We start from the raw sequence: 27,656 nt of genomic DNA on the forward strand, positions 1-27,656 counted from the left end.
CAACAATGAAATTTTGACTTGGCACTCCAGTATAAAAATATGTATTGTATTGAAAAGATAAGTAACAGGTACTGTTACCTACACAAAATAGAGAAGCATCACATAATTTTTCAAAGGGTGCCAATACTTTTGTCCGGCCCATTTTTGGTGTTCTTTGTAAAATGATCATGATTATTATTATTATTATTTTTTTCATTCTTTTTTTGTGTTTTTTCATTGCAAGCAAAATAAATGAAGCCATTACTACCAAAGCATTTGTAATTGCAATCATTTCCTGGTAGAAATTGTGCGTTATCTGACAGAATTGCAGGTGTGCCAATACTTTTGGCCAGCACTGTATGTATACGTATGCAGTTTTCTATATTTAAGAGCTGTGGTAAAGTTCAAAAAGTATACATCAGGTGCACAATATAATGACTATACGTTTTAGGAATAAAATCCGTTTAGTTTTTGATGAACATCTAGAGATACTAGTCTATTCATATTTTAGATGTGGTTGTGATTGCCCTACATAAACCCAAACTTGTTGGTTTGCTTATCATCTTTGCTAAATGGGTCTGTACTTTCGTGTTATGTCAAAAATGTGTTTTTTCTGGTGGCTTCATGTCATACCACAGTGGCTTTAACAGCCTGGGATAAATTCCATGGTTTTCTATACATACTTTCTACTTCTATACATACTTGGCCTTTTTATCAATGTTTTGATGACGTGTTTCCAATATTGAGGTCCATTAATTACCTGGGACCATAGTCAGGCAGCGTGTATGGCTTCCGCTCCAGCTATAAAAGGATTAGACTGCTAAAAATACAGCTTGCTCCTCAAGGGGACACACTCGGGATCCCTTACCCCTCCGGGTGGCCGGGGCACGGACACAGGATGGTAATTTGAGGAGGATATCGCTTATCTGGAGACAAACAGCCCAGATTAGAAGAGGAGACAGAAGATGCGCTTGGGACAGCTGTGGGAGGACTGTAACACAATTATACACAAGCACCAAACCTCCTCTGGTACCGCTGAGAAATACCACTGCAATAAATAGTCCACAGAAACCATTTCCTTCCTGTCATCTTGCACCAAACAGCACCAAATCTCAACCCCCCATTCCACCCACCTTTACTGAGAACACAATTCCCTAAGACTACCTGGGCTTTCTCCAAGTTCATTATGACCTGTACCAGCAATATGCATTTTGGTTCACTGACGAATCTACAGTAAATTATTCATTCATTCATCTTCCATGCCGCTTATTCTCATGGGGGTCACTGGTTTACGGGGCTGCTGGAACCGAGTCCAGCTAACTATGGGCAGTAGGCAGGGTACACAAGGACACAAAGAACCTTTCACATGCCAAAATCACACTAATTGAGAACGTACAATAAACCATTTTAGCATATATATATTATGTATACAACCCCCCCCTCCCCCCACACACACACACACATATAGTGAGGACAAGCAGAAGTATTTGCACCCCTTGTGATTTTGCAAGTTTACCCACTTAGAAAAAAGGTAGAGGTCTGAAATTTCACTCATAGAGACATAATCTAAAAAAAATCCAGGAATCACATTGTATGTTATTTTTTAAAAATAATTTATTTGTAATTTACTGGGTTTCATAAATATTTGTACCCCTGAGAATCAGAAATAATTATGACTCAAAGAGTTGTCACTCCACCCTAAAAGAAGTCCACCTTTACCCCATGAGTAACCGCCAACCCACCACTCGTTTGAGCTCATTATTGTTACCTGTACACCCCACAGTCAGTCACAATCTAACTGCTACCATGTTCAAGACCAGAGAGCTTTCGAAAGATACCAAAGAAAAAGAGAGTTCCACAAAGCTGGAAAAGGCTATGGGAAAATTGAGAAAGCAGCTTGGTGAGAATAAATCAACAGTTGCAGGAATTGTTAGAAAATGGAAAAGGCTAAGCATGACTGATGATCTACCTCAGACTGGGGCTCCATGTAAAATCTCTCATAGAGGGGCATCACTCATGAAGAGAAAAGTGAGGGCTCAGCCTAGAACTACACGGCAGGAGCTGGTCAATGACCCGTAGAGAGCTGGATGCACAGTTTCAAAGGCTACTGTCAGTAGAACACTACAGTGCAATGGTTTAAAATCATGCATTGCTCAGAAGGTTCACCCTGTCGAAGCCAGTACATGTGAGGACCCGTCTGACGTTTGCCAGGGACCATCTGAATGATGCAGAGGGGTCATGGGAGAAAGTCATGCTGTCAGATGAGACCAAAGTAGAACTTTTTGGTGCAAACTTTACTCGTCGTGTGTGGAGGAAAAAGAAGGATGATTAACATCCCGAGAACACCATCCCCACTGTGAAGAATGGGGTTGGAAACCTCATGCTTTGGGGCTGCTTTTTGGCAAAGGGGACAAGACAAATGTACTGTATGAAGCAGAGGATGAATAGTCAAATGTATTGGCAGATTTTGAGCCACAACCTCCTTCCCTCAGATAGAGACTTGAAGATGAGTCATGGCTGAATCTTCCAACATGACAATGATCCGAAGCACACAGCCAAGCTGACCAAGGAGTGGCTGAGTAAAAAGCATATCAAGGTTCTGGCGTGGCCTAGCCAATCTCCAGACCTCAATCCAAAAGAAAATCTTTGGATGGAGCTGAAACTTTGTGTTTCCCAACGACAGCCCCAAAACCTTAAAGATCTAGTGAAGAAGGAATGGGCCAAAATCTGTTTCCATATGTGAAAACCTGGTAAAGAAATAGAGAAAGCATTTGACCTCTGTAATTGAAAACAAAAGCTTCTGCACTAAATATTAGCACTGAGGAGTACAAATACTTATGAACCCCAGTATATTACAACTATTGAAAAAATATAAAATGTGAATTCTGTATTTTATTTTTTAGATTATGTATCTATAAGTGGAAATGCATCAATTATTGAAATTTTGGACCTCTACCTTAGGATCTTTTCTAAAATGAAAATCACAAGGGGTCCAAATCTCCTCACTGCTCCTCACTATACATGTACACACTCACACATACATGCATATGTACGTATATGAGAAATTATTAAAAGGACGACCCAACTTAAATGTTGTGTTGGTTCTATACTGTGGCACTCACGAGACAGTGAGGGACAATTTGTACTTCAGTATTATAAGCAGAAGAACAGGCTGACAGTCACTGCCACAAACAATAACAAATAATGGCTGGTCATCAATTCAAATGAAGTCACAGTGTCATATCAAAACTAAAATCATCATGACACAACAAAGTAAACTGCATAATTTGCAAGTAATTAAACAAATGTAACTGAAGAAATAATTACCACAGAACATGAACTTTGAACATTACTTATATCCTGAGCGCCCAAATCTATTTTTATTCTCTGGACTATTTGTTTTGACTGTTCTTGTTGGTTTGTTCCGCCCGCAAAGGTTGATGGGTAATTTGTTAGGGCACCGTTACTGGGAGTAATCTTGTTCACTAATGACATGCCTGTGTGCTGATACAAGAACATCTAGGGGAAGTGAAGGTGTATCCACATATCACCAACCATATTTATCAAGTATTCCTCAAAATAATGTTTGTTCTTGGGCTGGATTTTATTAAGTTTCCCCATTAATTTATACTCTGGAGCGATTTATAGTCCGAAAATTACTTATACCCTGAATATTAATATAGCTCCAAACACTGAAGTGGGAAACCTGCAACAAAAAGAAATTGAAAAGCTAAAAATAATTTTATACGACACTAACGGTGGTGAGTGAGCAAGCGTGAGATTATTGCAGTATGTCAAGCACCCTTTCACGTGGAGTGAGTGAGTGAGTGAGTGAGTGAGTGAGTGAGTGAGTGAGTGAGTGAGTGAGTGAGTGAGTGAGTGAGTGAGTGAGTGAGTGAGTGAGTGAGTGAGTGAGTGAGTGAGTGAGTGAGTGAGTGAGTGAGTGAGTGAGTGAGTGACGATTAGAGTTAGTTACAGTACCATATTTTTCGGACTATAAGTCGCAGTTTTTTTCATTGTTTGGCTGGGGGTGCGACTTATGTTTGAAATTATTAACACATTATTATATCACTCATATCATTTCACGTTATTTTGGTGTTTTGGAGTGACACTGATGGTTTGGTAAACTTGTTAGCATGTTCTTTATGCTAAGAGTTATCTGAATAACTCTTAATAGCTATATTAGTTAACATATTGGCCACGTTCGCATTTCGTTGTCCATGCATGTAACATTATCATACTGTACACTTATTCAGCATGCTGTTCTCTATTGTATTTTTATTTTAAATTGCCTTTCAAGATGACATATCTGTTCTATGTGTTGGATTTTTTCAAGTACATTTCCCCCAGAAATGCGACTTATACTCCGGTGTGACTTATATGTATACGTTTTTTTTTTCCTCTTCGTTGGGCATTTTATGGCTGGTGCGACTAATACTTAGGTGCGACTTTTGTCCGTAAAATACGGTAGTTTCTTTACTGTCATTTGAAACAGGCACCAGCAGTGCACAGTAGAAACGATATTTCAGTGCAGCAGTGGCAAATAAATCTCCTCATATGAATTAAACATTGCTTTAAAATGACTTCCAAAGCATACATGTTTGTAATTTGGTTAACCTCTTTGGATCTTACTGAAACGCTTCACACGCCAACGTTTCTGGCGAGATTCTGACTAGCATACGACCTCAAACCTAAACGTGGCTCCTCATGACGTATGTTCCACTCCTGGCACTGTTTACCAAAAATTCTAAATGAAAACTAAACACTTTAATCCAATTTCTTAATGCTCAAGGCGTGTTTCGAGCATGCCACCTACATTTATAGCAATCACATTACAGCTTTGATGGGTGAAAAGGCATTGCATTGTCTTCATTGATATACAGTACAGCGTTTATTAATATTTCCTCACACTGAGAATGTTATGACTCACCAGTAATATACAATCAATCAACATTACAGTTTGAAATAAGATGTACGACTCGGGGTTTTTTTCCCAATTAAATTGGTGAGCGGTATTATTGTCATCACATCAGTGTACACATGAAGCTTAAATACTGATAATCATGTGTGCTAGTGCCAGCTGCACTGTCTTTGATCCCTAAAGCTGGAAGCGTTGGCACAAGGTTGCCTCACCACCTCCTCTGCGTGCCCCTCAATGGAACTCATAGCCAGCATTTGTGCATAGTAAATTAATTTTGTTTTCACATTCTAGAAATAGAAACTTCTTCCAAAATCTGAGTCAATGGGTAATGAGATTTAAGTTAAGTACACTAAGGATAGTGCTGTTGATTATTATTTTTAGTGACGGCGCAACAATGGAGATGCAACGTGATATAGTATTTTATTTACAGTATGTATTCCAGGGATAAGTGAAAATAAAGACACATGACATTGTCACACTAAAACATTTGTATGAACTCTCTCAAGTCCACACACAAACAGTATAGTCAGTCACTTTTAGACACACAGACAACGTGAAAATATGCATTTTCTTTAGTCTTTACCATGAGATGGGATTTAATTCAATTATCTTACTGAGAAATATAAATATCTGGGTATCATCACAAGTTAAAGGCCTCTGTGGTAAATCAAACGTAAGTGGTAGAAAAAATCTTAATATGAGTAGAACAAAATTAAGTATTTGTATATGGGTAAAAATACAAAAGTCTCTACAATTCCAATCTCTAATACAAACACACAGCATTTTCATTTGACATTATTTTTACACGGCCAGTTAAAAAAAATAATAATGTGACTACTACTACCAATAATAGCTTTCTCTTTCTGATGCAACGGGTTATTTTTGTATGTGGCTGAAAGGTTTTCCAGACTATAAAACACTGGACAATATCCAGTACCCTCCAGATGTATTACTAGATTGATTTTTTTTATTATACTATAGTTGTTTGTAAATTAAATTGTGTGCGTGATTATCCATGTCATTCCCTTCATGTGAATGACACTTGATCTTGATGAGGTCCCCCCCTCCCTCAATCAACCATTCAAGTTGTTCATTTCATGATGATTATCATACTTTAGCATTAAGCAAAGGGAAAACTACAGGCACTATGTCCCCCTAATTATACATACGGAGGAAATCAAAATATATTCAGATTTATTCAACATAGAAACAACGTAAAATCAGGCAGGCAATCACAGAATAGGTTCTGTGTCATTCCAACTTACGAATGCATCTTTCCACCTGAAAAAAGAAAAAAAAAAGTAATAAGATATTAAACACTTTTAATAGTCAACACATGTCTGTAGATCCATTGTCTACCGTTTGGGACGTCGCAATAATTCGACAAGAACTTAACTGAAGCCAAAACAATCTAGACCTTTACCAGTCTGCTTAATTATACATGTATCTGAACTTTTTAAATGAAGTAAAAATCATGAGCCAAGTTTAGAAACGAATTTAGTTCAAAATGTTAAAAAATGCACTATGAAGTGAACTAGTTCATTTAAAATTTGTGAACTGAATAATGAACTAGTTTGTATGGTTCACCTACTTCATTTCTTTTTTATTATGCATTTCACAAATAAATTCAGTACACTGGAGTCACCGTGGGAGTGTAAAACAGGATTACAAAAAGGGTCAACAACTGGGCCTAACTGGTTATTTTGAGTGCTTGTAGTCATGAACAACAATAACCCCGAAATCCCACAGAGTCTGTCACTGCTCGGCTCCGACCCATTGCAGACCGCCTGCATGCGGGCTGCGTTGCCCGATGCCCACTGCATACTTTTCTCATCCGGTCCGTACACCCGCGAACTCTAGACGCGCCTGCTCAAAAAGGAGGAGAGCACATTATATTTCCCGTTCGGTGCATGCTGAACGACAGGACTTCATCCGGTCGCAGGTTGACAGGTCAGAAAATAGACCTTGTACGTATTTTTAGTTTGACGGACCGGAAAGGACGGACTCAAGCGGATCCGGATCGGAGGTGAGCGTATTGTTTAAAATAGAAATGTATTTGTTGCGTCGTACGGAACGGAGAGACGCTGAGCGGACATGGACTGTGGAATTTTGGGGTGACAAGGAAGAGAGTGTGTAACAGAGGTTTGTCATTGTAATTACCAAAAAAATTTAAGTTCCTTTTTTTGTGTTGTAGCTTGTACGACAGCACTGTGGCTGTCACCATGCTACCTCTCATAGTTCAATCTTTGTTCTACGACTGTCATCAATAAGTGTGTGGTGTGTGCTGTGTAAATGATCTGGAGAAAAGCACACTATGAGAGAAGTAAGCACACATACTGTAAATATGGTGACAACATTTTTTCCTTGTCATTCATGAAGGGGCCAATCACCCATTTAAAAACTGATTTATGTGTACTTTACACTGCTTTAAATGAAAACGGAGGCTCACCGTGTTCGAATGCAGAGTTCCAGAGGAGGAATAAGATCTTGACAACTCAATCCCGTTTTTCCAACTGCTATTAATAAACAGAAATTAAAATTACATATTTTTTTATGTTTTTAAACCAAAGTGTTATATTCATTATTCCAAGGATTAAGTGTGTTTCAAGAATAAAAGGCTTGCTTGGACGTGTTCAGTGAAGAATAACCAAGGTGATTAGGCATTCCCTCTCTAATTGTCTCTCATAATAACAATTCCCACAGACATCTCAAAATTTTGTCCTGCAAGAGTAAGGTCTTATAGTGTAATTGCAACTTTCAGTGTTTTTTTCGAACGTGTAATAGCCAGTTGTCCCAGTACTTCTGTAACTATTATGTTGTATAGAGACCAAGCCTAACCACCAATAGTGAAAATTCGGCAGTCGCAGGGTTTATCTGAAAAGCGTACTATTTCATAATAGTTTGAAACCTTAATAGTAGCACAAACTCTGATCTCCAGCAACATAGACAGTGCCATGAAAAGAAAAATTTGGAGTTCACATGTTGATAGTTGAATTCGCAAATGCCAAACCACAAATGACTGTATTTATACTGTAATTTAGGACACATTCAAGTTCATTAAAAAAAAAAAAAAAAAAAAAGATGTTTACTCACAGACAGTTAGGCGGATCTCTTCCTGCTGATTGGCCAGTCCGTCATAATAGTACAGGTCGAACTCAACGCTCTTGTCCTGATTTGTTAACAGCTCCCCCTGAAGGCCAAACAGCACACTGAAATGGCTTTCACTGCACACAACCCAGATTGGAAAGAGAGGGTTCTTTAGATAATCTCCAACCTGGAAGAAAAAAAACAGAGTGACAAATAGAAAAAGATGTGTGATTCATCTTTCAAAAAGTGCTGCCCTTATGTGGCCTTTTACAGAAACATTAGAGCAATCACAGACTTAATTACAGTGATTGAATTAGCTTAATCTCAAAATTCTGTTCTTATTCAGTTTGATTGCAATGAGCCAACAATAACAGGCCACTTTTCACATTTGAAGAACTGAAGTTTAAAATTTATTCAAACAAAGTGAAAGTGGTAAAGAGTTCTCTAATTCTCAAATATCAAGTGAACAGCTTAATTAAACTTTATTTTGTTGAATCTTATGGAGACGTATAATACATGTTGCATTTTTATTTGAAAGTACAGGCAGTATCTGAGTGTATGTGGCTCACCTTAAAGATGTTATAATGTTCAAAAAGTGATAGAAGACCAATGTTACAATGAGTTTTAATTCCCTTAAGAAGTGTAGAGTTGCCATTGCCCGAGTCCAGCTTAACGTCACCGTCAAAAACATTAGAGACAGCACGTCCCACTAACAACAGGTTGACGAGTTCCTGGCAAAACACAAAGACAAAAAGGTAAATAATATACTAACTAGAAATAAAATGATCATTCACAGGGGATATGTACAAGTCAAAGCACTATGACAGGAAAAATGTACATATGAGGTGTATACATTTATTTGACAAAAAGGTTTTGATAGCTTTTTCCCCCCACATCTACATACATCTATATACATCTGTGGCCCAAATACAGAATAGAGAAATTATCATTTGAGCGTGAGTTAATTCCCTTCAAAAGACGTTTGCACTTTCAAATGTTAAGGTTGTTTATTGTGTATATAGCAGAAAAAACAGACAAGGCTAAAAAGCAGTTTCTGCTCTTGCACCCCTCTTTAAAACAAACTGCTGTATTTTAAGCCAAAAGAACTGTTGTGTTTGAAAGAACAATATGTCTATAATACTGCCATAGCAGTTTCATGGCCCATTAAGCCCCCAACTATTTTTCATTTGTCCGTTTTACCTTGGAGACCCCCGTTTACAGACACCGCGCAACCGCTTTTGTTTCAACCCAGCCATAAAAAGTAATATATTTACTATTTTAAATGTCTATCATTTTTAGCTAAGAATCATTAAGTTGATGTCTAATATTTAGTTAAAAAAAAAAAAAAAAACATATAAAATTATTCACTCGCATATTTTAAACTTTAAAACAAATTACGTCACAATGAAAAAAAATGGTGTCTGTAAATAGGTCACGGATATTTACCTAATAACTATCGCTTAATTGTATATATATATTTTTTTGTTACTGTTGCATTGTCCCCTATATTTTAGATGATAATCGATCCAAACAAAGAAAACTTGGGGGAAAAAAAGGTTTAACAAGGGAAATATTTGAAAAAGAAAATCTCGACCACTCCTTGATGTCTGCGATTTCTGCATCGTGACCTTTGTTATATTACCGTGTTTCACCCATAAAATCCTCAAAAAGTCCGGCTGTGGCCATTCACAGCTGTGTCTTGACACTCGATGAGAGATGCTACACTGAGGTTTTGGGTCAAAACAAGGTAAGTATGCGATAATATCTCGTTAAAATCATGGTGTCTTTAGTTATGCTCTCTCATGCTCTCACCTCGAGTTAGGATTTAGGGGTTTAAATTTTTTTTTTTAAATGCCCTCGTGTTCAAAATTTTTCTTCCCCCAGAAAATAGAGATTTTAAGCTTTCCAATGATGTATCACATATGTATATAGGACAATTTTGAAATCGGGCCAAATTGGGCGTGTCAAAGCGGAACTTCAAGTCGCCTGAGTGTTTTATATCATATGTATGGTACCGACAAAATAACGTAAGTGACAGAATAACTGTCAAAAGTGCTTTTAATAAACAATATGAAATGTGGAAAATATTGGCCACATATCCGCCTTGAATTTGACGGCAAACATTTAATGAAATCAAAGAAGTTTTTGAAAGAAAGTACAATGGTCAATTGAACCAAAGTTGGTTTTTGGCGTCACTGCGTCCAGTCATGTTTGTAGGATGACCAACTAAGTACGACCCAGAGAACAGCATTCCCAGAGTCAAGCATGGGAGTGGAAACATGTTTTTGGGCGGTCTCCTGCAAAGGTTACTGAGTGACTTGACCACATTCAGACACATATCAATGGAGCAATGTATTATAAAATCTTGGATCAAAACCTCCTTTGCTCAATCCTCAACAAGAACACTAAAGATGTTCCCTGGATGTTTCTTATGGGTGAACAAGGAAAACAACAACACAAGGAACATATTAATGTTATAGGGTAGTTGAGTCAGACTACAACATTCCCAACCCAATAAAAACCAATTAGGTTGTGTACAACTTAAGTGAGTACCTTAAAAAAAATGGTATTTGGGCATCCACACATTTAGTTATACAGCCACCTCAAACTTTCTCTTTACCTGAGTACAGTAGCCATGAGCTCCAATGAGTGTGGCAGTTGGCACATCCATATCCTCTTTCAATCTGACAAAACAAAAACATGTTTTTTAAGAGCATATACTTTTATACTGAGAGCTGTCGCCGCTGAAAATTCCATACTTATCAATAGATCGAGACATGATGGCAGATATGGTCAAAAGCAGGCATCCCAGCTCCCCTGTCTCAAACTGTATGAAAAAGATGACAGCATATTTGAATATTTGAAGAACAAATCAATTAATTGTGGACTTATTGTTAACGAGATGCCACGTAGGGGGGATGCGCGCACTTCGGTTGTGCTTTTCATGTCTCTGGAGCAGGGGTCCCCAACGACCGGGCCGCGGACCGGCACCGGTCTGTGGCGCACTTGGTACCAGGCCGCGCAGAAACAATAAATAATTTATTAATGACTGCATTCTGGCCGATTGACTTTGGCCTGTGCCGCTTAACACACCAATATCCCTGTCTACTCTAGATATACAACTACAGGATAGGAGGTCGTCATAGAAATGCATTGATTGGACTTTTGGCAGTACATCTTGTTTTGTATATCTACACTGGGGCAAATAAGTATTTAGTCAACCACTGATTGTGCATGTTCTCCTGCTTGAAAATATATTAAAGAGGCCTGTAATTGTCAACATTGTTAAACCTCAACCCTGAGAGACAGAATGTGGAAAAAAAAAACAGAAAATCACATTATTTGATTTTTAAGTAATTTATTTGCAAATCATGGTGGAAAATAAGTATTTGGTCAATACCAAAAGTTCATCTGAGTAGCATTCGATACCGTTGATCATAAAATTCTACTTCATAAATTGCAGGCCATAGGCTTGGATGTTAATGCCCTCAACTGGTTTAAGTCATACCTTACAGACAGAATACAAACTGTTGCTGCTGATGGTGTTCAATCAAGTCCACTTACTATTAAAAATGGGGTGCCGCAGGGGTCTGTCCTTGGACCACTCCTTTTTACGTCATACATTAATATTTTTAATCCTAATCAACATTGTAATGTCCACTTTTTTGCTGATGATTGTATTCTATATGCGCCCGGTTCTTCCCCAGCTCTTGCTTTGACTCAATTACAGACTGCTTTTGATTGTTTAAAAATATCTCTTCATAATCACAGATTAGTTTTAAATGCTGAAAAAACTAAATACATGGTTTTCACAACGTCCACCATTACTGACAATGACTTACCCGGAATCAAATCCCTAAAAGGTACTCAAATTACTCAAACTGATTCATACAAATACTTAGGAATTTGGATTGACAGTAACTTATCATTCAAAACTCATATTAGTCACCTAATCTGTAAACTTTAATTTACATTTAGCTGCCTGTATAGAATCAAAGGCTGTCTGTCAAGCTCTAACCGAAAAACCATTGTATTATCTTCTTTTGTTTCTGTTCTTGATTATGGGGACATCTTGTACTGTCATGCAGCTCCATCAACTCTTCAACAGTTAAACCCGGTTTATCACAGACAGTGCACTATGTTTTATCACCAATGACAATTTCTGCACTCATCATTGTACCCTGTATCAAAACGTTGGTTGGTCCTCACTACAGTCAAGAAATATCCACATCATGTTATTCATCTATAAGGCTTTACTGTGCAAACTTCCTAACTACCTCACATCTCTCCTGTCATTCAAATCCAGTAACTACAAAACACGATCATCCAACTACTTAACCCTAAACATCCCACTCACACGCACTAATGTTGGCAGAACTGGTTTTACCTACTATGCTCCTCTTAAATGGAACGCATTGCAATCTACTCTTAAACTACAGTCAATCATTCATCTTGGTGATTTTAAATCTCTTTTGTCTGATGTTTTTACTGATTATTGTAACTGTTTCCGTTAACGTATTTTGTGTTGTTTGATATTTGTGAATGTTTTTTGTGCTCAGGCCTCTCTTGTAAAAGAGATATTAATCTCAATGAGACCGCCTGATAAAATAAAGATTACAAAAAAAAAAAAACATCTCAATACTTTGTTATGTACCCTTTGTTGGCAATAATGGAGTCCAAACGTTTTCTGTAACTCTTCACAAGCTTTTCACACACCGTTCCTGGTATTTTAGCCCTTTCCTCCATGCAAATCTCCTCAAGAGCAGTGATGTTTTGGGGCTGTCGTTGGGCAAACCGGACTTTCAACGCCCTCCTCACCCTATGTCGTCAAAATGATAACAAGAACGGGGAGCAAAAATCCACACGGGGGGACCTAGTGAATGACCTACAGAGAGCTGGGACCACAATAACAAGTAACAGCCAAGTAACAGCGGAGCAATTCCAAGAAGTCTTCATTGATTTAATGAAAAACTTTACTATTACAGCTTTGTGTGGATTTAGACTTGTCCGACGTAATCTTTGAGACAGGCATGCTATGACCAGGCTCACGTCAAGTTCCCTTTAGTTATAAGGAATCATGGTTTATTTGCTGTACTCCGTGTTGGTTTAAAAATTCTGTACTTACGATAATAACCTATTTTTCTTATTAATTAAAAAGTTTAACTTTATTTCACCTGGGGCAACAGCAATGGGTATTTCTCACCTCTTCAATATGTTGTTCCAGTAGCAACTGGACATCTTTAATGTGGTCCAATGTAAAATATCTTATCTAAAAAGGAAAAAAAGACATAAGGAACAGATGCTAATTACAAGTTTACACAACATCTAAATAAAAAGGTTATTTACAGGACTATGTTAAAGAGAATGATAATACTAAGGGGCTGTGAGATATCAATAGAACCATTATGTGGCAAGATAACAAATATTAATAAAGTTAACAAAAAAATAAATCACATTCATGAGCATATATCGAAAATAGATCGAAAATTACGAACATTTCCGAAAGTATTCCGGAAACAGCCGAATGCGGCTTTGACGTCACAGCCAGGAAACAGAAGGTCGAGGCAGGTGCCATCGTTGTTTGTCGACGAGAGAGTTGCGTTCGTGTTTTATCAAAAAATCGCTAAAATGGTTCAAATCTGCCATGCGATATGTTGTACAAATAGCCATTTGTCGCAATGTCGTACCCATGAGTTCCCGAACGCGAGAAACAGAGCTGGACTACGCAGACAATGAGTAAAGTTCGTCCGTGCAAAGAGGGCTAATTTTGCAGACCCAGCCTCTGGCACGGTTTTGTGTGGTGCGCATTTTACACCTGAAAGCTATTCGAACTATGGACAAATGAAATCAGGTTTTGCTAAGAAATTGCTGCTGAAAGCAGATGCGGTGCCCACCATACGACCTAAATGTCCCGAGATATCAAGAAAGAGGACGATGACTGGCACTGATGAGACAACCCCACCACCTCAGGCTAAGCAAACGAGGGGAGCAGCCAAGCTCGAAATGGCCAGAGTGAGTACTCTTTTATAATAAAAAACATATTACGCATTGGACATAGGACTGGACACATGTATAAACTATCGCTCGTAAAATATATAGAACAAATCCTCTAATCCCATTCATATTTGTGTCTGTTGGCAGAGCGAAAACCTATGATAGCACAAGAAATGATAATTATTCTATACATTACTTTATTTTGCGGTCACGGTGTATCAGCTTCACAAAAAGAAATGCAAAACAAACCATTCGGTGTTTCCCACACGATCTGTTGCCGGTGTTTCATCAGTGTGATTGCTCCCCTCAATGATCGTTTCATTAGACTGCATTGGCTTTCGTTTGGGCTCAAATTGATAACCAAAAACACCAAAGAAAGGTTCAAAACTCTCCTTGTCACCATTAGAAGAACGTTCGTTACGTCGGATTCGTCGCTGCAACTAGAAACAAAATTGTCCGCCATCATCGCCGCCATTCAGTACTAAGCACTGAGCTGGGTGTTTCCTAGTTGTGACGTCACGCACATAATATGCTAGATTTCCGGGATCTCGGGCGCCGGTCGTTTTAGCTTGACAATCAATCCAAATTTCTATCATTTTCTTGGCGTTGCGATGTGTGTAATTACACAAAGTGCATGATATGAATCCAAAAGCTATGCGTTTATGGATAAATGACGGAATATTAGCAGTTCCCCAGGTGTTTTCATACTCTTTAAGGGAACAAAGTGTTCTATATAACGCCTATGCTCTCCTAAACTTTCATTCTTTCATATGTACGAGATGACCACACACATGAATACCTTTTCAAGCACTCCTTCAGATTTGTGTCCACTTGGAGTAAAGACTGTTCTTCCTGTATTTCTGTTTTAAAACAAAACAGGATGTAAAGTTAAATGTACAGGCTCAGATGGTGGTCCATCATGAGGGCTATTCTATGATCTGCATAAGCAATACAGTAGGTCCAGGCTGCGGTAAAAGAGGATTATAAAGGAGGATCTTACATTGCTACTGTGGCTTGTTTTTCCTCACCAGCTCTCCATAGGACTTCAGCCAAAGCTAAGACCAGGCATTTTCTTCTTGTTGCATTTGTTGGTCTTAAACACCTGAGAACAAAGTGGCGTTTCAGTGAAAACCAAACTTATGTGGGTCATTGTAATGTTAATAACCAAGTGCAAAAGGTCAAGTGCCTGGAAAGTACAGGCTTATTTGCAGTAGCTGTGGAAGGCATGTGGTTGACACACACATAAATACACTACATGCATACATAAAAATGCGTAATGCAAAATATAGTGGGGAACAACAACATACTGTAGTTTTGTATTATTGCTACAGTCTACATTTTCAAAAAGAAGTTTCTTCAAAACGAAAGCCTGGATGGTAGCTAGGACCCCACAAGGACCACCCTGGAAAGAAAACAAGATACATTATAGTAACACAGTACAAAACTAATTTGTGAAAATCGAAATAAATTATAGCCACCTTTTTCTGCACTATTCCATATCTCAGGTCATGCTTTTCAGAAAACGTGAAACCCTGATTTCTCCATTCGACAGTGAAACATTTTAAACCTGAGCCGATGAGGATTGATTTCAATTCCTGGGGTGAACAAAAGAGGAAAAAGATAAACACATCGCCAACCATTATCTAAAAATGCGGGAGTAAAAACACAACCGAAGCAGTGTGTTGATCCATTGGGCGTCCTATCTCATGGTTCCTTGGTGTGGTTGCTGCGCTCTCAATAGACATTTTGGAGAGTTCTGGCAGCTCATCGTCAATGTCATCTGATAATTAAAAAATTGCTGTCAGCTATGGCAGCTAAAAAAGTGTTTATCAGCCTATTCATTCCTCCTTTTTCATTAGCACATCCTCATTTTGGGATGCAGGTGGGCCACAAAAGCATAGGTAGAACATACAAATTTCACTTAGGTTCTGGTTAAAACTTTTGCTCTGGCCTATCAACTGCATGGCACCCACACTAACCATTACGTAACTGTACTGTCCCTAAGAACGATTTAGATAAATAAACACTTACCTAATACCATCTCAGACAAATCGGTGACATTTGGAAGGGTCTTGGAATTAGCTCTAAGAGAAGCACACAGAATTATGAGCACAAAAGTTTCAGCTGCCCAAAACTTATAGAAGGTATTTACATTTCTCTGAAATATGTGCTTTTTTTCTCAATTTCCATGCTCTGTGCTGGTTCTGTAGCCTCGCTTAGAGATTTCTCTAAGACTTTTTGTTGTAAACTGTCCCCTGACATTCTATCCCAAGACTGTCTGTGCTCCTCTTCTTTTCTGAGCATAAGCTGTGGCATACCGACTTTTCGACAGTGCCTTTGTTTGGTTGACTCCTAAATTGGGACAGAAGAAAGATCCTCATGATCAAGCTGCCTTCCTCAGAAAAGCCAACTACAGTGCCTTGCAAAAGTATTCGGCCCCCTTGAACCTTGCAACCTTTCGCCACATTTCAGGCTTCAAACATAAAGATATAAAATTTTAATTTTTTGTCAAGAATCAACAACAAGTGGGACATAATCGTGAAGTGGAACAAAATTTATTGGATAATTTAAACTTTTTTAACAAATAAAAAACTGAAAAGTGGGGCGTGCAATATTATTCGGCCCCCTTGCGTTAATACTTTGTAGCGCCACCTTTTGCTCCAATTACAGCTGCATGTCGCTTGGGGTATGTTTCTATCAGTTTTGCACATCGAGAGACTGACATTCTTGCCCATTCTTCCTTGCAAAACAGCTCGAGCTCAGTGAGGTTGGATGGAGAGTGTTTGTGAACAGCAGTCTTCAGCTCTTTCCACAGATTCTCGATTGGATTCAGGTCTGGACTTTGACTTGGCCATTCTAACACCTGGATACGTTTATTTTTGAACCATTCCATTGTAGATTTGGCTTTATGTTTTGGATCATTGTCCTGTTGGAAGATAAATCTCCGTCCCAGTCTCAGGTCTTGTGCAGATACCAACAGGTTTTCTTCCAGAATGTTCCTGTATTTGGCTGCATCCATCTTCCCGTCAATTTGAACCATCTTCCCTGTCCCTGCTGAAGAAAAGCAGGCCCAAACCATGATGCTGCCACCACCATGTTTGACAGTGGGGATGGTGTGTTCAGGGTGATGAGCTATGTTGCTTTTACGCCAAACATATCGTTTTGCATTGTGGCCAAAAAGTTCAATTTTGGTTTCATCTGACCAGAGCACCTTCTTCCACATGTTTGGTGTGTCTCCCAGGTGGCTTGTGGCAAACTTTAAACGAGACTTTTTATGGATATCTTTGAGAAATGGCTTTCTTCTTGCCACTCTTCCATAAAGGCCAGATTTGTGCAGTGTACGACTGATTGTTGTCCTATAGACAGACTCTCCCACCTCAGCTGTAGATCTCTGCAGTTCATCCAGAGTGATCATGGGCCTCTTGGCTGCATCTCTGATCAGTTTTCTCCTTGTTTGAGAAGAAAGTTTGGAAGGACGGCCGGGTCTTGGTAGATTTGCAGTGGTCTGATGCTCCTTCCATTTCAATATGATGGCTTGCACAGTGCTCCTTGAGATGTTTAAAGCTTGGGAAATCTTTTTGTATCCAAATCCGGCTTTAAACTTCTCCACAACAGTATCTCGGACCTGTCTGGTGTGTTCCTTGGTTTTCATAATGCTCTCTGCACTTTAAACAGAACCCTGAGACTATCACAGAGCAGGTGCATTTATATGAAGACTTGATTACACACAGGTGGATTCTATTTATCATCATCGGTCATTTAGGACAACATTGGATCATTCAGAGATCCTCACTGAACTTCTGGAGTGAGTTTGCTGCACTGAAAGTAAAGGGTCCGAATAATATTGCACGCCCCACTTTTCAGTTTTTTATTTGTTAAAAAAGTTTAAATTATCCAATAAATGTTGTTCCACTTCACGATTGTGTCCCACTTGTTGTTGATTCTTGACAAAAAAATTAAATTTCATATCTTTATGTTTGAAGCCTGAAATGTGGCGGAAGGTTGCAAGATTCAAGGGGGCCGAATACTTTTGCAAGGCACTGTATGTTTCTGTGCAGGTGCTACCTGAAGAGTGCTTGCTATTGGTCCAGACATCATACCACGTCTTACCCGATTGGGTCGGCTCTTTTGAATGACTTCAGTGACAGGGGGTTTTATTTCAGGTTCATTCAAAGTAAAGTGATCGTGATCATGCATTGATGCCAGCTTGGACTGACTACTTTCATATACTGAGGCAAATGGCAATGATGGAGTTTCACTATGGTTCCTGAGTCTCTCTCCATCAAGTGACGATATCTCCTTTTGAGAACGGGACACAAACTTCCCCTGTAACCTGTGAGGGAAACTCCATTTCATTTAAAATCCACAAAAAAATAATAACAGTAAAAACCCTAGATATTTACTACCTTAATTTGATGTGATCCCCAGTAATTAAGGACGCTGTGTAGTGTTCTGGATTACTTTCCTTCATTTGCAATGGGGATTTTTCAGGAGAAAGACGATGCGAGCCGATTGTTGAAGCAGAATGCAGGGAATCACTTCCTTCATTTTGACAGGCCATCTTGTCAGCTTTGTGACCTTCAATGTGGTGCTTGACAATAATTTCCAGTAAAGTCCTCAGGGGCGAACTCTGAACCTGCAGCGACACAGGTCAAGAGATGGACCAAATATACAGACTATTTTAAAATAGCAAATTAAGAAGTAATGGCAACTAAGGAGAATCATATACAGTGTATCACAAAAGTGAGTACATCCCTCGCATTTCTGCAGATGTTTAAGTATATCTTTTCATGGGACAACATTGACAAAATGATACTTTGACACAATGAAAAGTAGTCTGTGTGCAGCTTATATAATAGAGTTAATTTATTTTCCCCTCAGAATAACTCAAAATATAGCCATTAATATTAGGGCTGTCAAACGAATACAATTTTTAAACGGGTTAATTACATCTTAAAAATGAATTAATCGTAATTAATCGCAATTCAAACCCTCTATAAAATATGCCACATTTTTCCTGTAAATTATTGTTGGAACGGAAAGATAAGACACAAGACGGATATATACATTCAACATATGGTACATAAGTACTGTATTTGTTTATTATAACAATAAATCAAGATGGAATTAACATTATCAACATTCAGTTAAAGTGATCCATGGATAGAAAGACTTGTAGTTCTTAAAAGATAAATGTTAGTACAAGTTATAGAAATTTTATATTAAAATCCCTCTTAATGTTTTCGTTTTAATAAAATTTGTGAAGTTTTCAAACAAAAACAAACTAGTAGCTCGCCATTGTTGATGTCAATAATTACACAATGCTCGTTTATAGTGCTGAAACCCACAGTCGCACCCAAGCGCCAGCAGAGGGCGACAAAACACCCAAAAACACAAGTAACAAGTGCACATTACACTGTTCTGTCATTTTAATCTGTTTGAGTGGGGCATGTGCGTTAATTGCGTCAAATATTTTAACGTGATTAATTTAAAAAATTAATTAACGCCCGTTAACGCAATTATTTTGACAGCCCTAATTAATATCCAAACCCCTGGCAACAAAAGTGGGTACACCCCATAGAAACTAGGTACATCCCTAAATGTCCAAATTGAGAACTGCTTGTCATTTTCCTCCAAAATGTAATGTGACTCGTTACAGGAGTGCTGTCAGCATTGCTGCAGAGATTGAAGAGGTGGGGGGTCAGCCTGTTAGTGCTCAGACCATACGCTGCACTCTACATCAAATTGGTGTGAATGGCTGTCACCCCAGGAGGAAGCCTCTTATGAAGACGGTACACAAGAAAGCCCGCCCGTCTCATCAGCGCATAGGACATGGTTCCAGTAATCCATGTGCTATGTTGACATGTCTTCAGCAAACTGTTTGCGGGCTTTCTTGTGTACAATCTTCAGAAGAGGCACACAGACAACTTTTCGCTGTGTCAAAGTGTCATTTTGTCAGTGTTGTCCCATGAAAAGATATACTTAAATATCTGCAGAAATGCGTGGGGTGTACTCACTTTTGTGATACACTGTATGGTGAATCTGTATAACTTAGTTTACATTTGAAGCACGTTAGATTCATTGAATGGGTTTTCATATTGTGTTTTGTCCCATAATTAAATAGAAAACGAGAATTCATTAAATTTTTCACATTATGTCACATTGAAAAATAGATCAAATCCAGTAACATTAAAAGGTTACCAATAACGTGGTATGAATATTTAACAAATTTTGAGAGTTGCATCTTTTTTTTTGTTTTAATTTTTTTGTAGTACCTTGCCTACTGTCCATTGTTAGCTGGGATAGGCTACAGCACGCCCGCGACCAGTGTTGTTAATCTTACTGAAAAAAATTAATTAATTATAGTTACAAATTACTTCTCCCAAAAAGTAATTGCGTTAGTAACTCAATTACCTGAATGTAAGAGTAATTAGTTACTTGGCAAAGTAATTGGTGATAATTACTTTTTTTTTTCCCTCAAAAAAAAAAAAAAAAAAAAAAAAAAAAAACATTGGCCACACTATGTGAAGTTTTTTGTGAAGGTTTTTGGTACAATTGGGCCGAGCCCAATTCTTTACCCTAATTTACCCTTTACCCTGAATCAACTGTTAAAAGTTGTTAAAATTGCTCCCATTATTGCATTTGTTCCCTTCTCTCTACTTTCGACATATGAAAGTTTTAAAACTGTTTCATCATTTAAAGATAGATTCAAGTCAAGATTTTGCCGATTTAGAAGTATTTTAGATAAAAAGTTACTTAGGTTCGCTAGGAAGGTTCTCTACAACAGAGCCGTCCTAAAAAGTCTACTGCTTTAAGATGGCGGCTGTCTACTAACGCATTTAGTGCCATGCAGTGTTGTTAATTTTACTTTAAAAAAGTAATTAATTACAGTTACAAATTACTTCTCCCAAAAAGTAATTGCTTTAGTAACTCAGTTACCTGAATGTAAGAGTAATTAGTTACTTGGCAAAGTAACTAGTGATATTTTTTTTTTTTCTCCAAAAAAAAAAAAAAAAAAAAAAAAACAGGTCACACAATGTGAAGCTTAAAGGGCTTGGGGGACAATTGGCCCAAGCCCAATTCTTTACCCTCCACTTAACTAGACACAAGGGTATTGCGATAACTAGCTAGTAACCTTTGCAATGTGTGGAAGTCATTTAAAGTTGTGAATCAATCGTTAAAGTTGTTAAAATTTCTCCCGTTATTGCATTAGTTCCCATCTGTCTACTTTAAACATGTGTAAGTTTTAAAATTGTTTCATCATTTAAAGATAGATTTAAGTTAAGATTTTGCCGATTTAGGAGCATTTTAGATTAAAAAAAAATTACTTAGGTTCGCTAGGAAGGATCTCTACATCAGGGCCTTCCTGAGAGGTCTACTGCTTTAAGATGGCGGCTGTTTACAAACGCATGTAGTCCTTAAAACATGTTGGCAATGCAGCAGTGTCTGTCATATGCATCTAGATCTATACTATGATATCTACCGTGTCATGTGGGCGTAGTTTGTCGCCTATGGCTGCAGTCAGGTATTATTGGAGCCATCTAGCATCGCGGTTGCAACGGCGTCTTCCCCACTCCTGCTCTGCTCTCGTCCCCGTGAGTCCGTTTCTCTCAGACTTTTTTTTATTCAACCAACTTAGTAACGCATAGTAACGCACGCCTTTCCTGCCTCAGTAACGGTAACGGCGTTGCCAAGATGAGAAAAGTAATTAATTAGATTACTCATTACTGAAAAAAATAACGCCGTTAGTAACGCCGTTATATTGTAACGCCGTTATTAACAACACTGCCCGCGACCCTCATGAGGATAATCGGCACGGAAGAAGTTAAAAGTTAAAATGAATCTCAAATTTTGGGAATAGAGTGTGTCAGTGAAAGTATTATTAATGGTAGGTTTGCAATATGTAGCATGCTACATGCGCATAAATGTGCAATATGCACTTTGTTCCAAAGTTAAAGGTCTTTACCTTATTTTCCTTGTACAGGTCCTCAATGTGCAGAGCTTGCCTCAAGTGGGATCTGTTGTTGATACTGGACTGTGTGCGTGGATGCTCTTCATCCATGCAGGCAATAGTTCTCTTGAGTCCCTGCACATTAATTATAGGTGAACATCATTGTCTTGGTTGAAGCAGCCACAGCTTTTAATGCCACATCTCTCCATCTTTGCTTATACTCTGAACCTAGGGCATAAGTTTGGGCTCAACATTGGTAGGGACGATATTACCGTAATGCATACCGTAATAATGGTGGACCGGCACATTCAGCAGGTGAAAAGGGATAAATGTAAGTGTGGACATAATGAAAATAATTCACTTAACAATGGTAGGGTCTGTTCTATCATTACAACATATGGGAAAAAAATCTAAATTATCTATATAACTGAACTCTTTATAGAATGCAAATAAGGTTGCTTAAAAGTTGGTGAGGACAATTTGAGCATCCTGAAATGTTTGTTGAGTTATGTCCCTACCGTCCCTATGCAAAAGTAAATGCCAATGCATTTACTGTAGTCTCTATATAAGGTGGTATTTGAGTATTATATATTTGATACACTGCCAATGGGAAAACCCATTGGCAGTGTATCAAATACTTGCTCTCCCCACTGTACGTGCTGACTGATCTTTTGGCTAAATTGGTTTTCAAATGAATCTTTTTGTGATACCAATCACGGGCATGACATGGGTAACGAGAATGTGGGACAGCCCTCGCAGATGATCAACCGAGACAGGCCGAAAATCACTGTAGTCTGGCTAGGTATGGCTGGCGACTTTTCCACACATAAGTTTAGTGATAGTTTTTCTCGCATAAGTTATTTAAAAATGCTGTATCCAACTATTGTTAAACATGTCTGTGTGGGCATTTTTTGTTTGGTTGCAAAAATTATTTTCGGTCTGAATGACTTGCTGAACAAATAAATGCCTTTTCCCCTTCAAAGTCATTCAAGATCTTGGTGTGTGTCTTTATAGTGCCCAAATCAAATCTTTGTGTTGTCAGGCCCAGATTTTACAATGACTAAAGGGAGTTGGTGTGGGATCAGAAGATGCAGGGGACAGGGTTAGATGGGGTCAAACGATTCGCTTTGGCGACCCCTGAAGGTAAAAAAGAAAAAGTACTGTAAATTGAGACCAGCTCACCATGATTACAGGATAGAGTAAATTAGGAGAGGGAACCGCTTGGTATCTCACGATATGATACAATTTGTGATGCAAAGCTCACGATAACGATGAACTGATGATATGGCGATACAACGATTATCGATACATTGGTCGGAAAATCATTCTAGGATATTCTACAAACAACTAATACACAGAAAAAAACAAGCTTCTGCTGTGAATTGGATTATTACTAGTAGACGTCCAATCCATTCGAACACTTCAAACGGACTGAACATCTATAGCCGGTAGTGGCAGCCAATGCCAGGCAATTAGGTAATTTTGGGCCATTTAAGGTCATTTACCTGTTAATTTTCAGTTACTTCCTGTCGATTTTGGGGTATTTTATGGGTCACTTCATGTTTTTTTTTTTTTGAGTTACAGAACAGGAAGTGACCTGGGACCCAAATGAATAGGCAGTGACTCAAACTCAACAGTCAATGACCTGTAAATGCCTTAAAATGAAGAACAAGTGACCCTAAAAAAAATCAGACAGAATCACTGTGAATGCTCTGATTTTAAAAAAACGAACGTTCCCAGTTTTAATGGATTGGGCGTCGAGCACCGTCAATGCTATACTCCCGCGTTGCGTTGACGGCGCAGTGACTACGGCGTCATTCGACATGTGATAGTTCTCCTGCCAGGTGACGCGTTGCTCTGTAATTCACTGCCAAGCCACTAGAGGGGTGTGGCGTTACGTTTGTACGGTTTTGGGGCATGCTTGTTGACTTCCTCTTGTCTAGTTTAACGGAGAAAAAAATAAACAATGCAGGATGGAACGCTTGAATGTGGATCTTCAGCTCATCAACAGTGAATAAATATTGATCATACAAAAGTTGATGCGCAGGCGACGCAGAAGATGGTTTTGAGGCGGTCTGTCCAACTTTTGATGCCGCATAGAGAGTTCTAGCCTCGGGTGCAAACCAGCTATCTGTAGCGGCTAGCTTCAAACTGGCGTCGAGCACTGCGTCAGGCGTTTTGTCCGATGTCTGCAAAGCCCTCCAGCCAGATTTGTTTGCCATGTCCTACAACCAGCCAGTGGGAAGCCATAGCAGATTTCTGGCGTCTACTGAACTTCCCAAACTGCATTGGAAGTCTTGATGTTAACGTTATCATGAAAGCACCGAGGAACTCTCAATCAGTGATGATGTATCGTGTGTGAACTGTCTGTTGTTGAAGATTAAACATCAAAACAACTCTTTTGACACCAAACCAGTGCTTTATTCTTCATATACTTGAAGTGTGACACGTAAATAAGTCAGACTCACAGCAAACATATGTACACAATAAACGATGAAGTGCACCAACATAAATTTACGACATAAAGTGATAAAAAGCTGGCACTTTTTGGCCGACTGGGTCACCACTTCATGTGGCCATTCGATTCCAAACACACACATACTGTATTTGTCTCGGTGGTTCTTCCTTTTATTTATTTATTTATTTGTTTTTTTTTGTTTGTTTTTTTTTTCAATCGCTGGCTGACCTCCAGCCCCGTATTTTCAGCAATCTCCTCCCACGAATTGCTTGCCATTTGACAATCTTCATAATGTCTTGAGACATTATAGAAGTTGTCGTACTTGCTCTTCGTTGATACTCTCGTCGGCTTTGTCCATTTTTGCGTGTAGAAAATTAATGTTTGAGAATAACGGGGATTTCGCGCTGAACCGGAAACAACAGTCTGAGCGGACCAATCATAGTCCGTTTCCACCACGTCATACGTGTCTACGCGACGCGAAAGTTAGAAAATTCAAGAGGAGCGCGTCAGGCTACGGCGCAGGGTCGTAACTCGGGTCTTCCTTGACGGCGCAGGTCTGACGCGGAAGTATAACTCGGCCTTTAGAGTTAACTAAGACAATATTATGGTGGAAGATTTTGGTAGCAACCTGTTGGTTTATTTTTAGACATTGACACCGTTTTAAAACTATATCTCGATTCTTGGCAGGAGCATATCGATAACCTTTTGGGATACAAAGTACCACATCACCATTTCGATAATTTGTCACACCCCTAGAGTAAATACTGTACGTTTGAGGGTATCAACGTTGGGTGGCGTGCCGTAAATTTTGTTCTCATGCAATGTACAGTATGTGTCTTGCCTCAAAGAGACGCAGAAAGACAGTTGGTTAACTATCAATGTGAAATGAACACTTGACAACATGCACGCAGACATAATACATGTGTATTCTGGTAGGTGCAGAAACTCGTGCCTACCTACCCCATCACCACATAGTACCGTACATGAAAGACAATACAGGATATAATGTTTTTAGTGAACACCACACTAGCATCAGAACTATTTAGCATGGCTAACGTTCGTTGATACAGGTAGTGTACAACTGTCTCTCCTGCCCCTCATCCCCTGGAGACGGCTAACGTACCTTTCTACTCAGATATTCCCGCACAAGAGACGCGGACACCTCCTCCACACAAATGACCATCGTTGAGCGAAAAACTGAGCCAGCTTTTCTACGATTTAGCTTACCTAAAGCGGCCCACTTGCTATGCTACACTCAGGGAGGGTGATGTAAATCAGATACACGCACAAAATTATCGTATTTGCAAAATGGAGGTAATTATCTGTGATAAAACTCGGTAACAAACACGTTTAGGAAAAATCTAGTGGGCGGAGTTTTGTGATGACGCAGGATTTGCGTCCTACGTCACAGCCTTGTCAGTTCACGCTCTGAAAAGAATACTAGTATAATGGCCTATCGAACATTGACAAACTATAGATAAAAGATGTTATAAATCTTAATTTTGGCAAAAATGTCACATTCACCGTGTAAAATATGCGAAGACCAATTACTTTGAACCCAAAGGCTATAAGGACCAATAATATTTGTAAAGCAGCACATGCTGAAAATTACATTTTGTCACAATAAGCGCCACACAGTGTTTAAAACGTGGTGTAAATTTTTTGAGTCACTTTTTTTTTTTAACATTTACAACATTATTTAGCAACTTAAATATTCATTTTTAAATAAGTTTTGTACCTGAATGTTTAAATCCAGAACTAAATATCTAATTTAAATCTTAAATTTATATCCTATATCCTAAATGCTAAATCTGGAAACGGTTGGAACTAAATATTTAGCTTAGTATGCTAATTCACATGACTGGAGACCGGAAGTAAAATAAAAGCTGGAGCACACAAAATGCTCTTTAAATAGTTTCTCCTAAATATGTATTTTACCTATATATTGTTATTATCACAATGACTCATGTCTAAGAGCAGACTGCCACCGTTGAGTAGGTTTTATTCATTTTCAAACAACGTAAACAGACAGTGTGAGCTGCTCCACCAGCTTTTATTTTGTTACTTCCGGTCTCCAGTCATGTGAATTTGCATATTAAGTTAAATATTTAGTTTCCTGATTTAACATTTAGGATATAGGATATAAATTTAAGATTTAAATTAAATATTTAGTTCTGGATTTAAAGAATAAGGTCCAAAACTTATATAAAAATGAATATTTAAGTTGCTATATAATGTTGTAAATGAGCAAAAAAAAAAAAAAAAAAAAAAGTGATTCTAAAAATTTCACACCATTTTAAACACTGTGTGGCGCTAAATGTGAGAAAATGTAATTTTACTACACTACACTTGGTCTTAGCCAAAAGCAGCATGTGCTGCTTCACAAACGGCGCCCAACAGACCAAAAGACATTGCAAACAATACAGCTTGTGTTGAAAATAACCCCGACCCTTTTATTTATTATTTTTGTTGTAAAATGATTATATGTGAATTGTCTCGCCTTAGGTTTCTATATTTGTATTTGTTAATAAAGTTTGTTAAAAAAAAAAAAATACTAGTAAAAACAGAATGAGCAAGCTGTTAATGCAAATGTGTTTTAAGAAAGAATTAAACATATAAGGTAATCTTTTCTTAATTCTAAGAAAATTGTACCTCGTGAGAAATTCTTCTGGAATGCAGTTTGATCATATTAACCCTTTATTGCTTAATGTATCACATTTGATACACCTAAAATTTCATGATTTTGAGACTAATTCAGACTTTTGACATTTAAAAAAATAAAAATAAAAATGATGGATGCAAGTCAACACATGCATCTGCAGGTTCCATGAGAAAAAAAAAAAAAAAAAACAGGGTTTAGCAAGGGTTGTAAATATTAGAGCGCTTATTACACATATTCATTTTGACTTTTGAAGGCTTGTTCCTTTTGAACAGTTTCCAACAAAGTAAGGGAATTGCATTTAAAGATTTTACACAATATATACCCAACTAATGTGTACTTGTCTCGTTTTAAGGCTGTTGACAACGAATGCACATTTTGTAAGACTGGACCTGAAAGTGTGACTCATTTGTTTTATGGTTGCCCCATTAGTAAATTTTGGACTGATCTGCACAAATATATTTTATGTCAAATCAAACAAAAGAATGAATTAAGGGGGTAAACAATCACTACTGTATATGAATCCAATAATAAAAAATATATATATACACAATAATAAATCTTTATTGCTAGGGAAATATATTCCTAAATCTAAATTGCAAAACGA

General features: G+C 38.2%; 1 protein-coding gene across 2 annotated transcripts; it reads right to left on the reverse strand.

Moving 5' to 3' along the window:
* Positions 1–1,453: 1,453 nt before the first annotated feature.
* On the reverse strand, positions 1,454–25,834 carry mindy4 (MINDY lysine 48 deubiquitinase 4). 2 transcript variants are annotated; one of them, XM_057842048.1, is made up of 18 exons: positions 25,514–25,834; positions 21,948–22,067; positions 18,388–18,617; positions 18,047–18,314; positions 16,134–16,333; positions 16,013–16,065; positions 15,652–15,761; positions 15,460–15,576; positions 15,289–15,383; positions 14,982–15,083; positions 14,781–14,841; positions 13,191–13,256; positions 10,747–10,814; positions 10,608–10,671; positions 8,557–8,718; positions 7,994–8,174; positions 7,350–7,413; positions 1,454–6,181 (listed from the first exon to the last, which is right to left on the reverse strand). In XM_057842048.1, the coding sequence occupies exons 1-18, from the start codon at positions 25,571–25,573 to the stop codon at positions 6,133–6,135; spliced, it is 2,070 nt and encodes a 689-aa protein (XP_057698031.1). In that variant the 5' UTR covers positions 25,574–25,834; the 3' UTR covers positions 1,454–6,132. The 2 variants fall into 2 exon arrangements, with proteins under 2 accessions (XP_057698031.1, XP_057698030.1); XM_057842047.1 differs by having other exon boundaries at positions 7,350–7,416; positions 25,514–25,832.
* Between the last annotated feature and the right edge of the window lie 1,822 nt (positions 25,835–27,656).

Source organism: Corythoichthys intestinalis, chromosome 7 (genome assembly GCF_030265065.1).
Source record: "Corythoichthys intestinalis isolate RoL2023-P3 chromosome 7, ASM3026506v1, whole genome shotgun sequence".
NCBI classification, from domain to species: Eukaryota; Metazoa; Chordata; class Actinopteri; order Syngnathiformes; family Syngnathidae; genus Corythoichthys; species Corythoichthys intestinalis.

Coding starts and splice junctions, on each gene's coding strand:
- mindy4 (XM_057842047.1), bottom strand. CDS start 25,573: ATGGTCATTTGTGTGGAGGAGGTGTCCGCGTCTCTTGTGCGGGAATAT. Junction 16,334..18,046: donor CAATAGCAAGCACTCTTCAG/GTAGCACCTGCA, acceptor GTCCCAATTTAG/GAGTCAACCAAACAAAGGCA. Junction 6,182..7,349: donor GAACTCTGCATTCGAACACG/GTGAGCCTCCGT, acceptor TTCTTTTTTCAG/GTGGAAAGATGCATTCGTAA.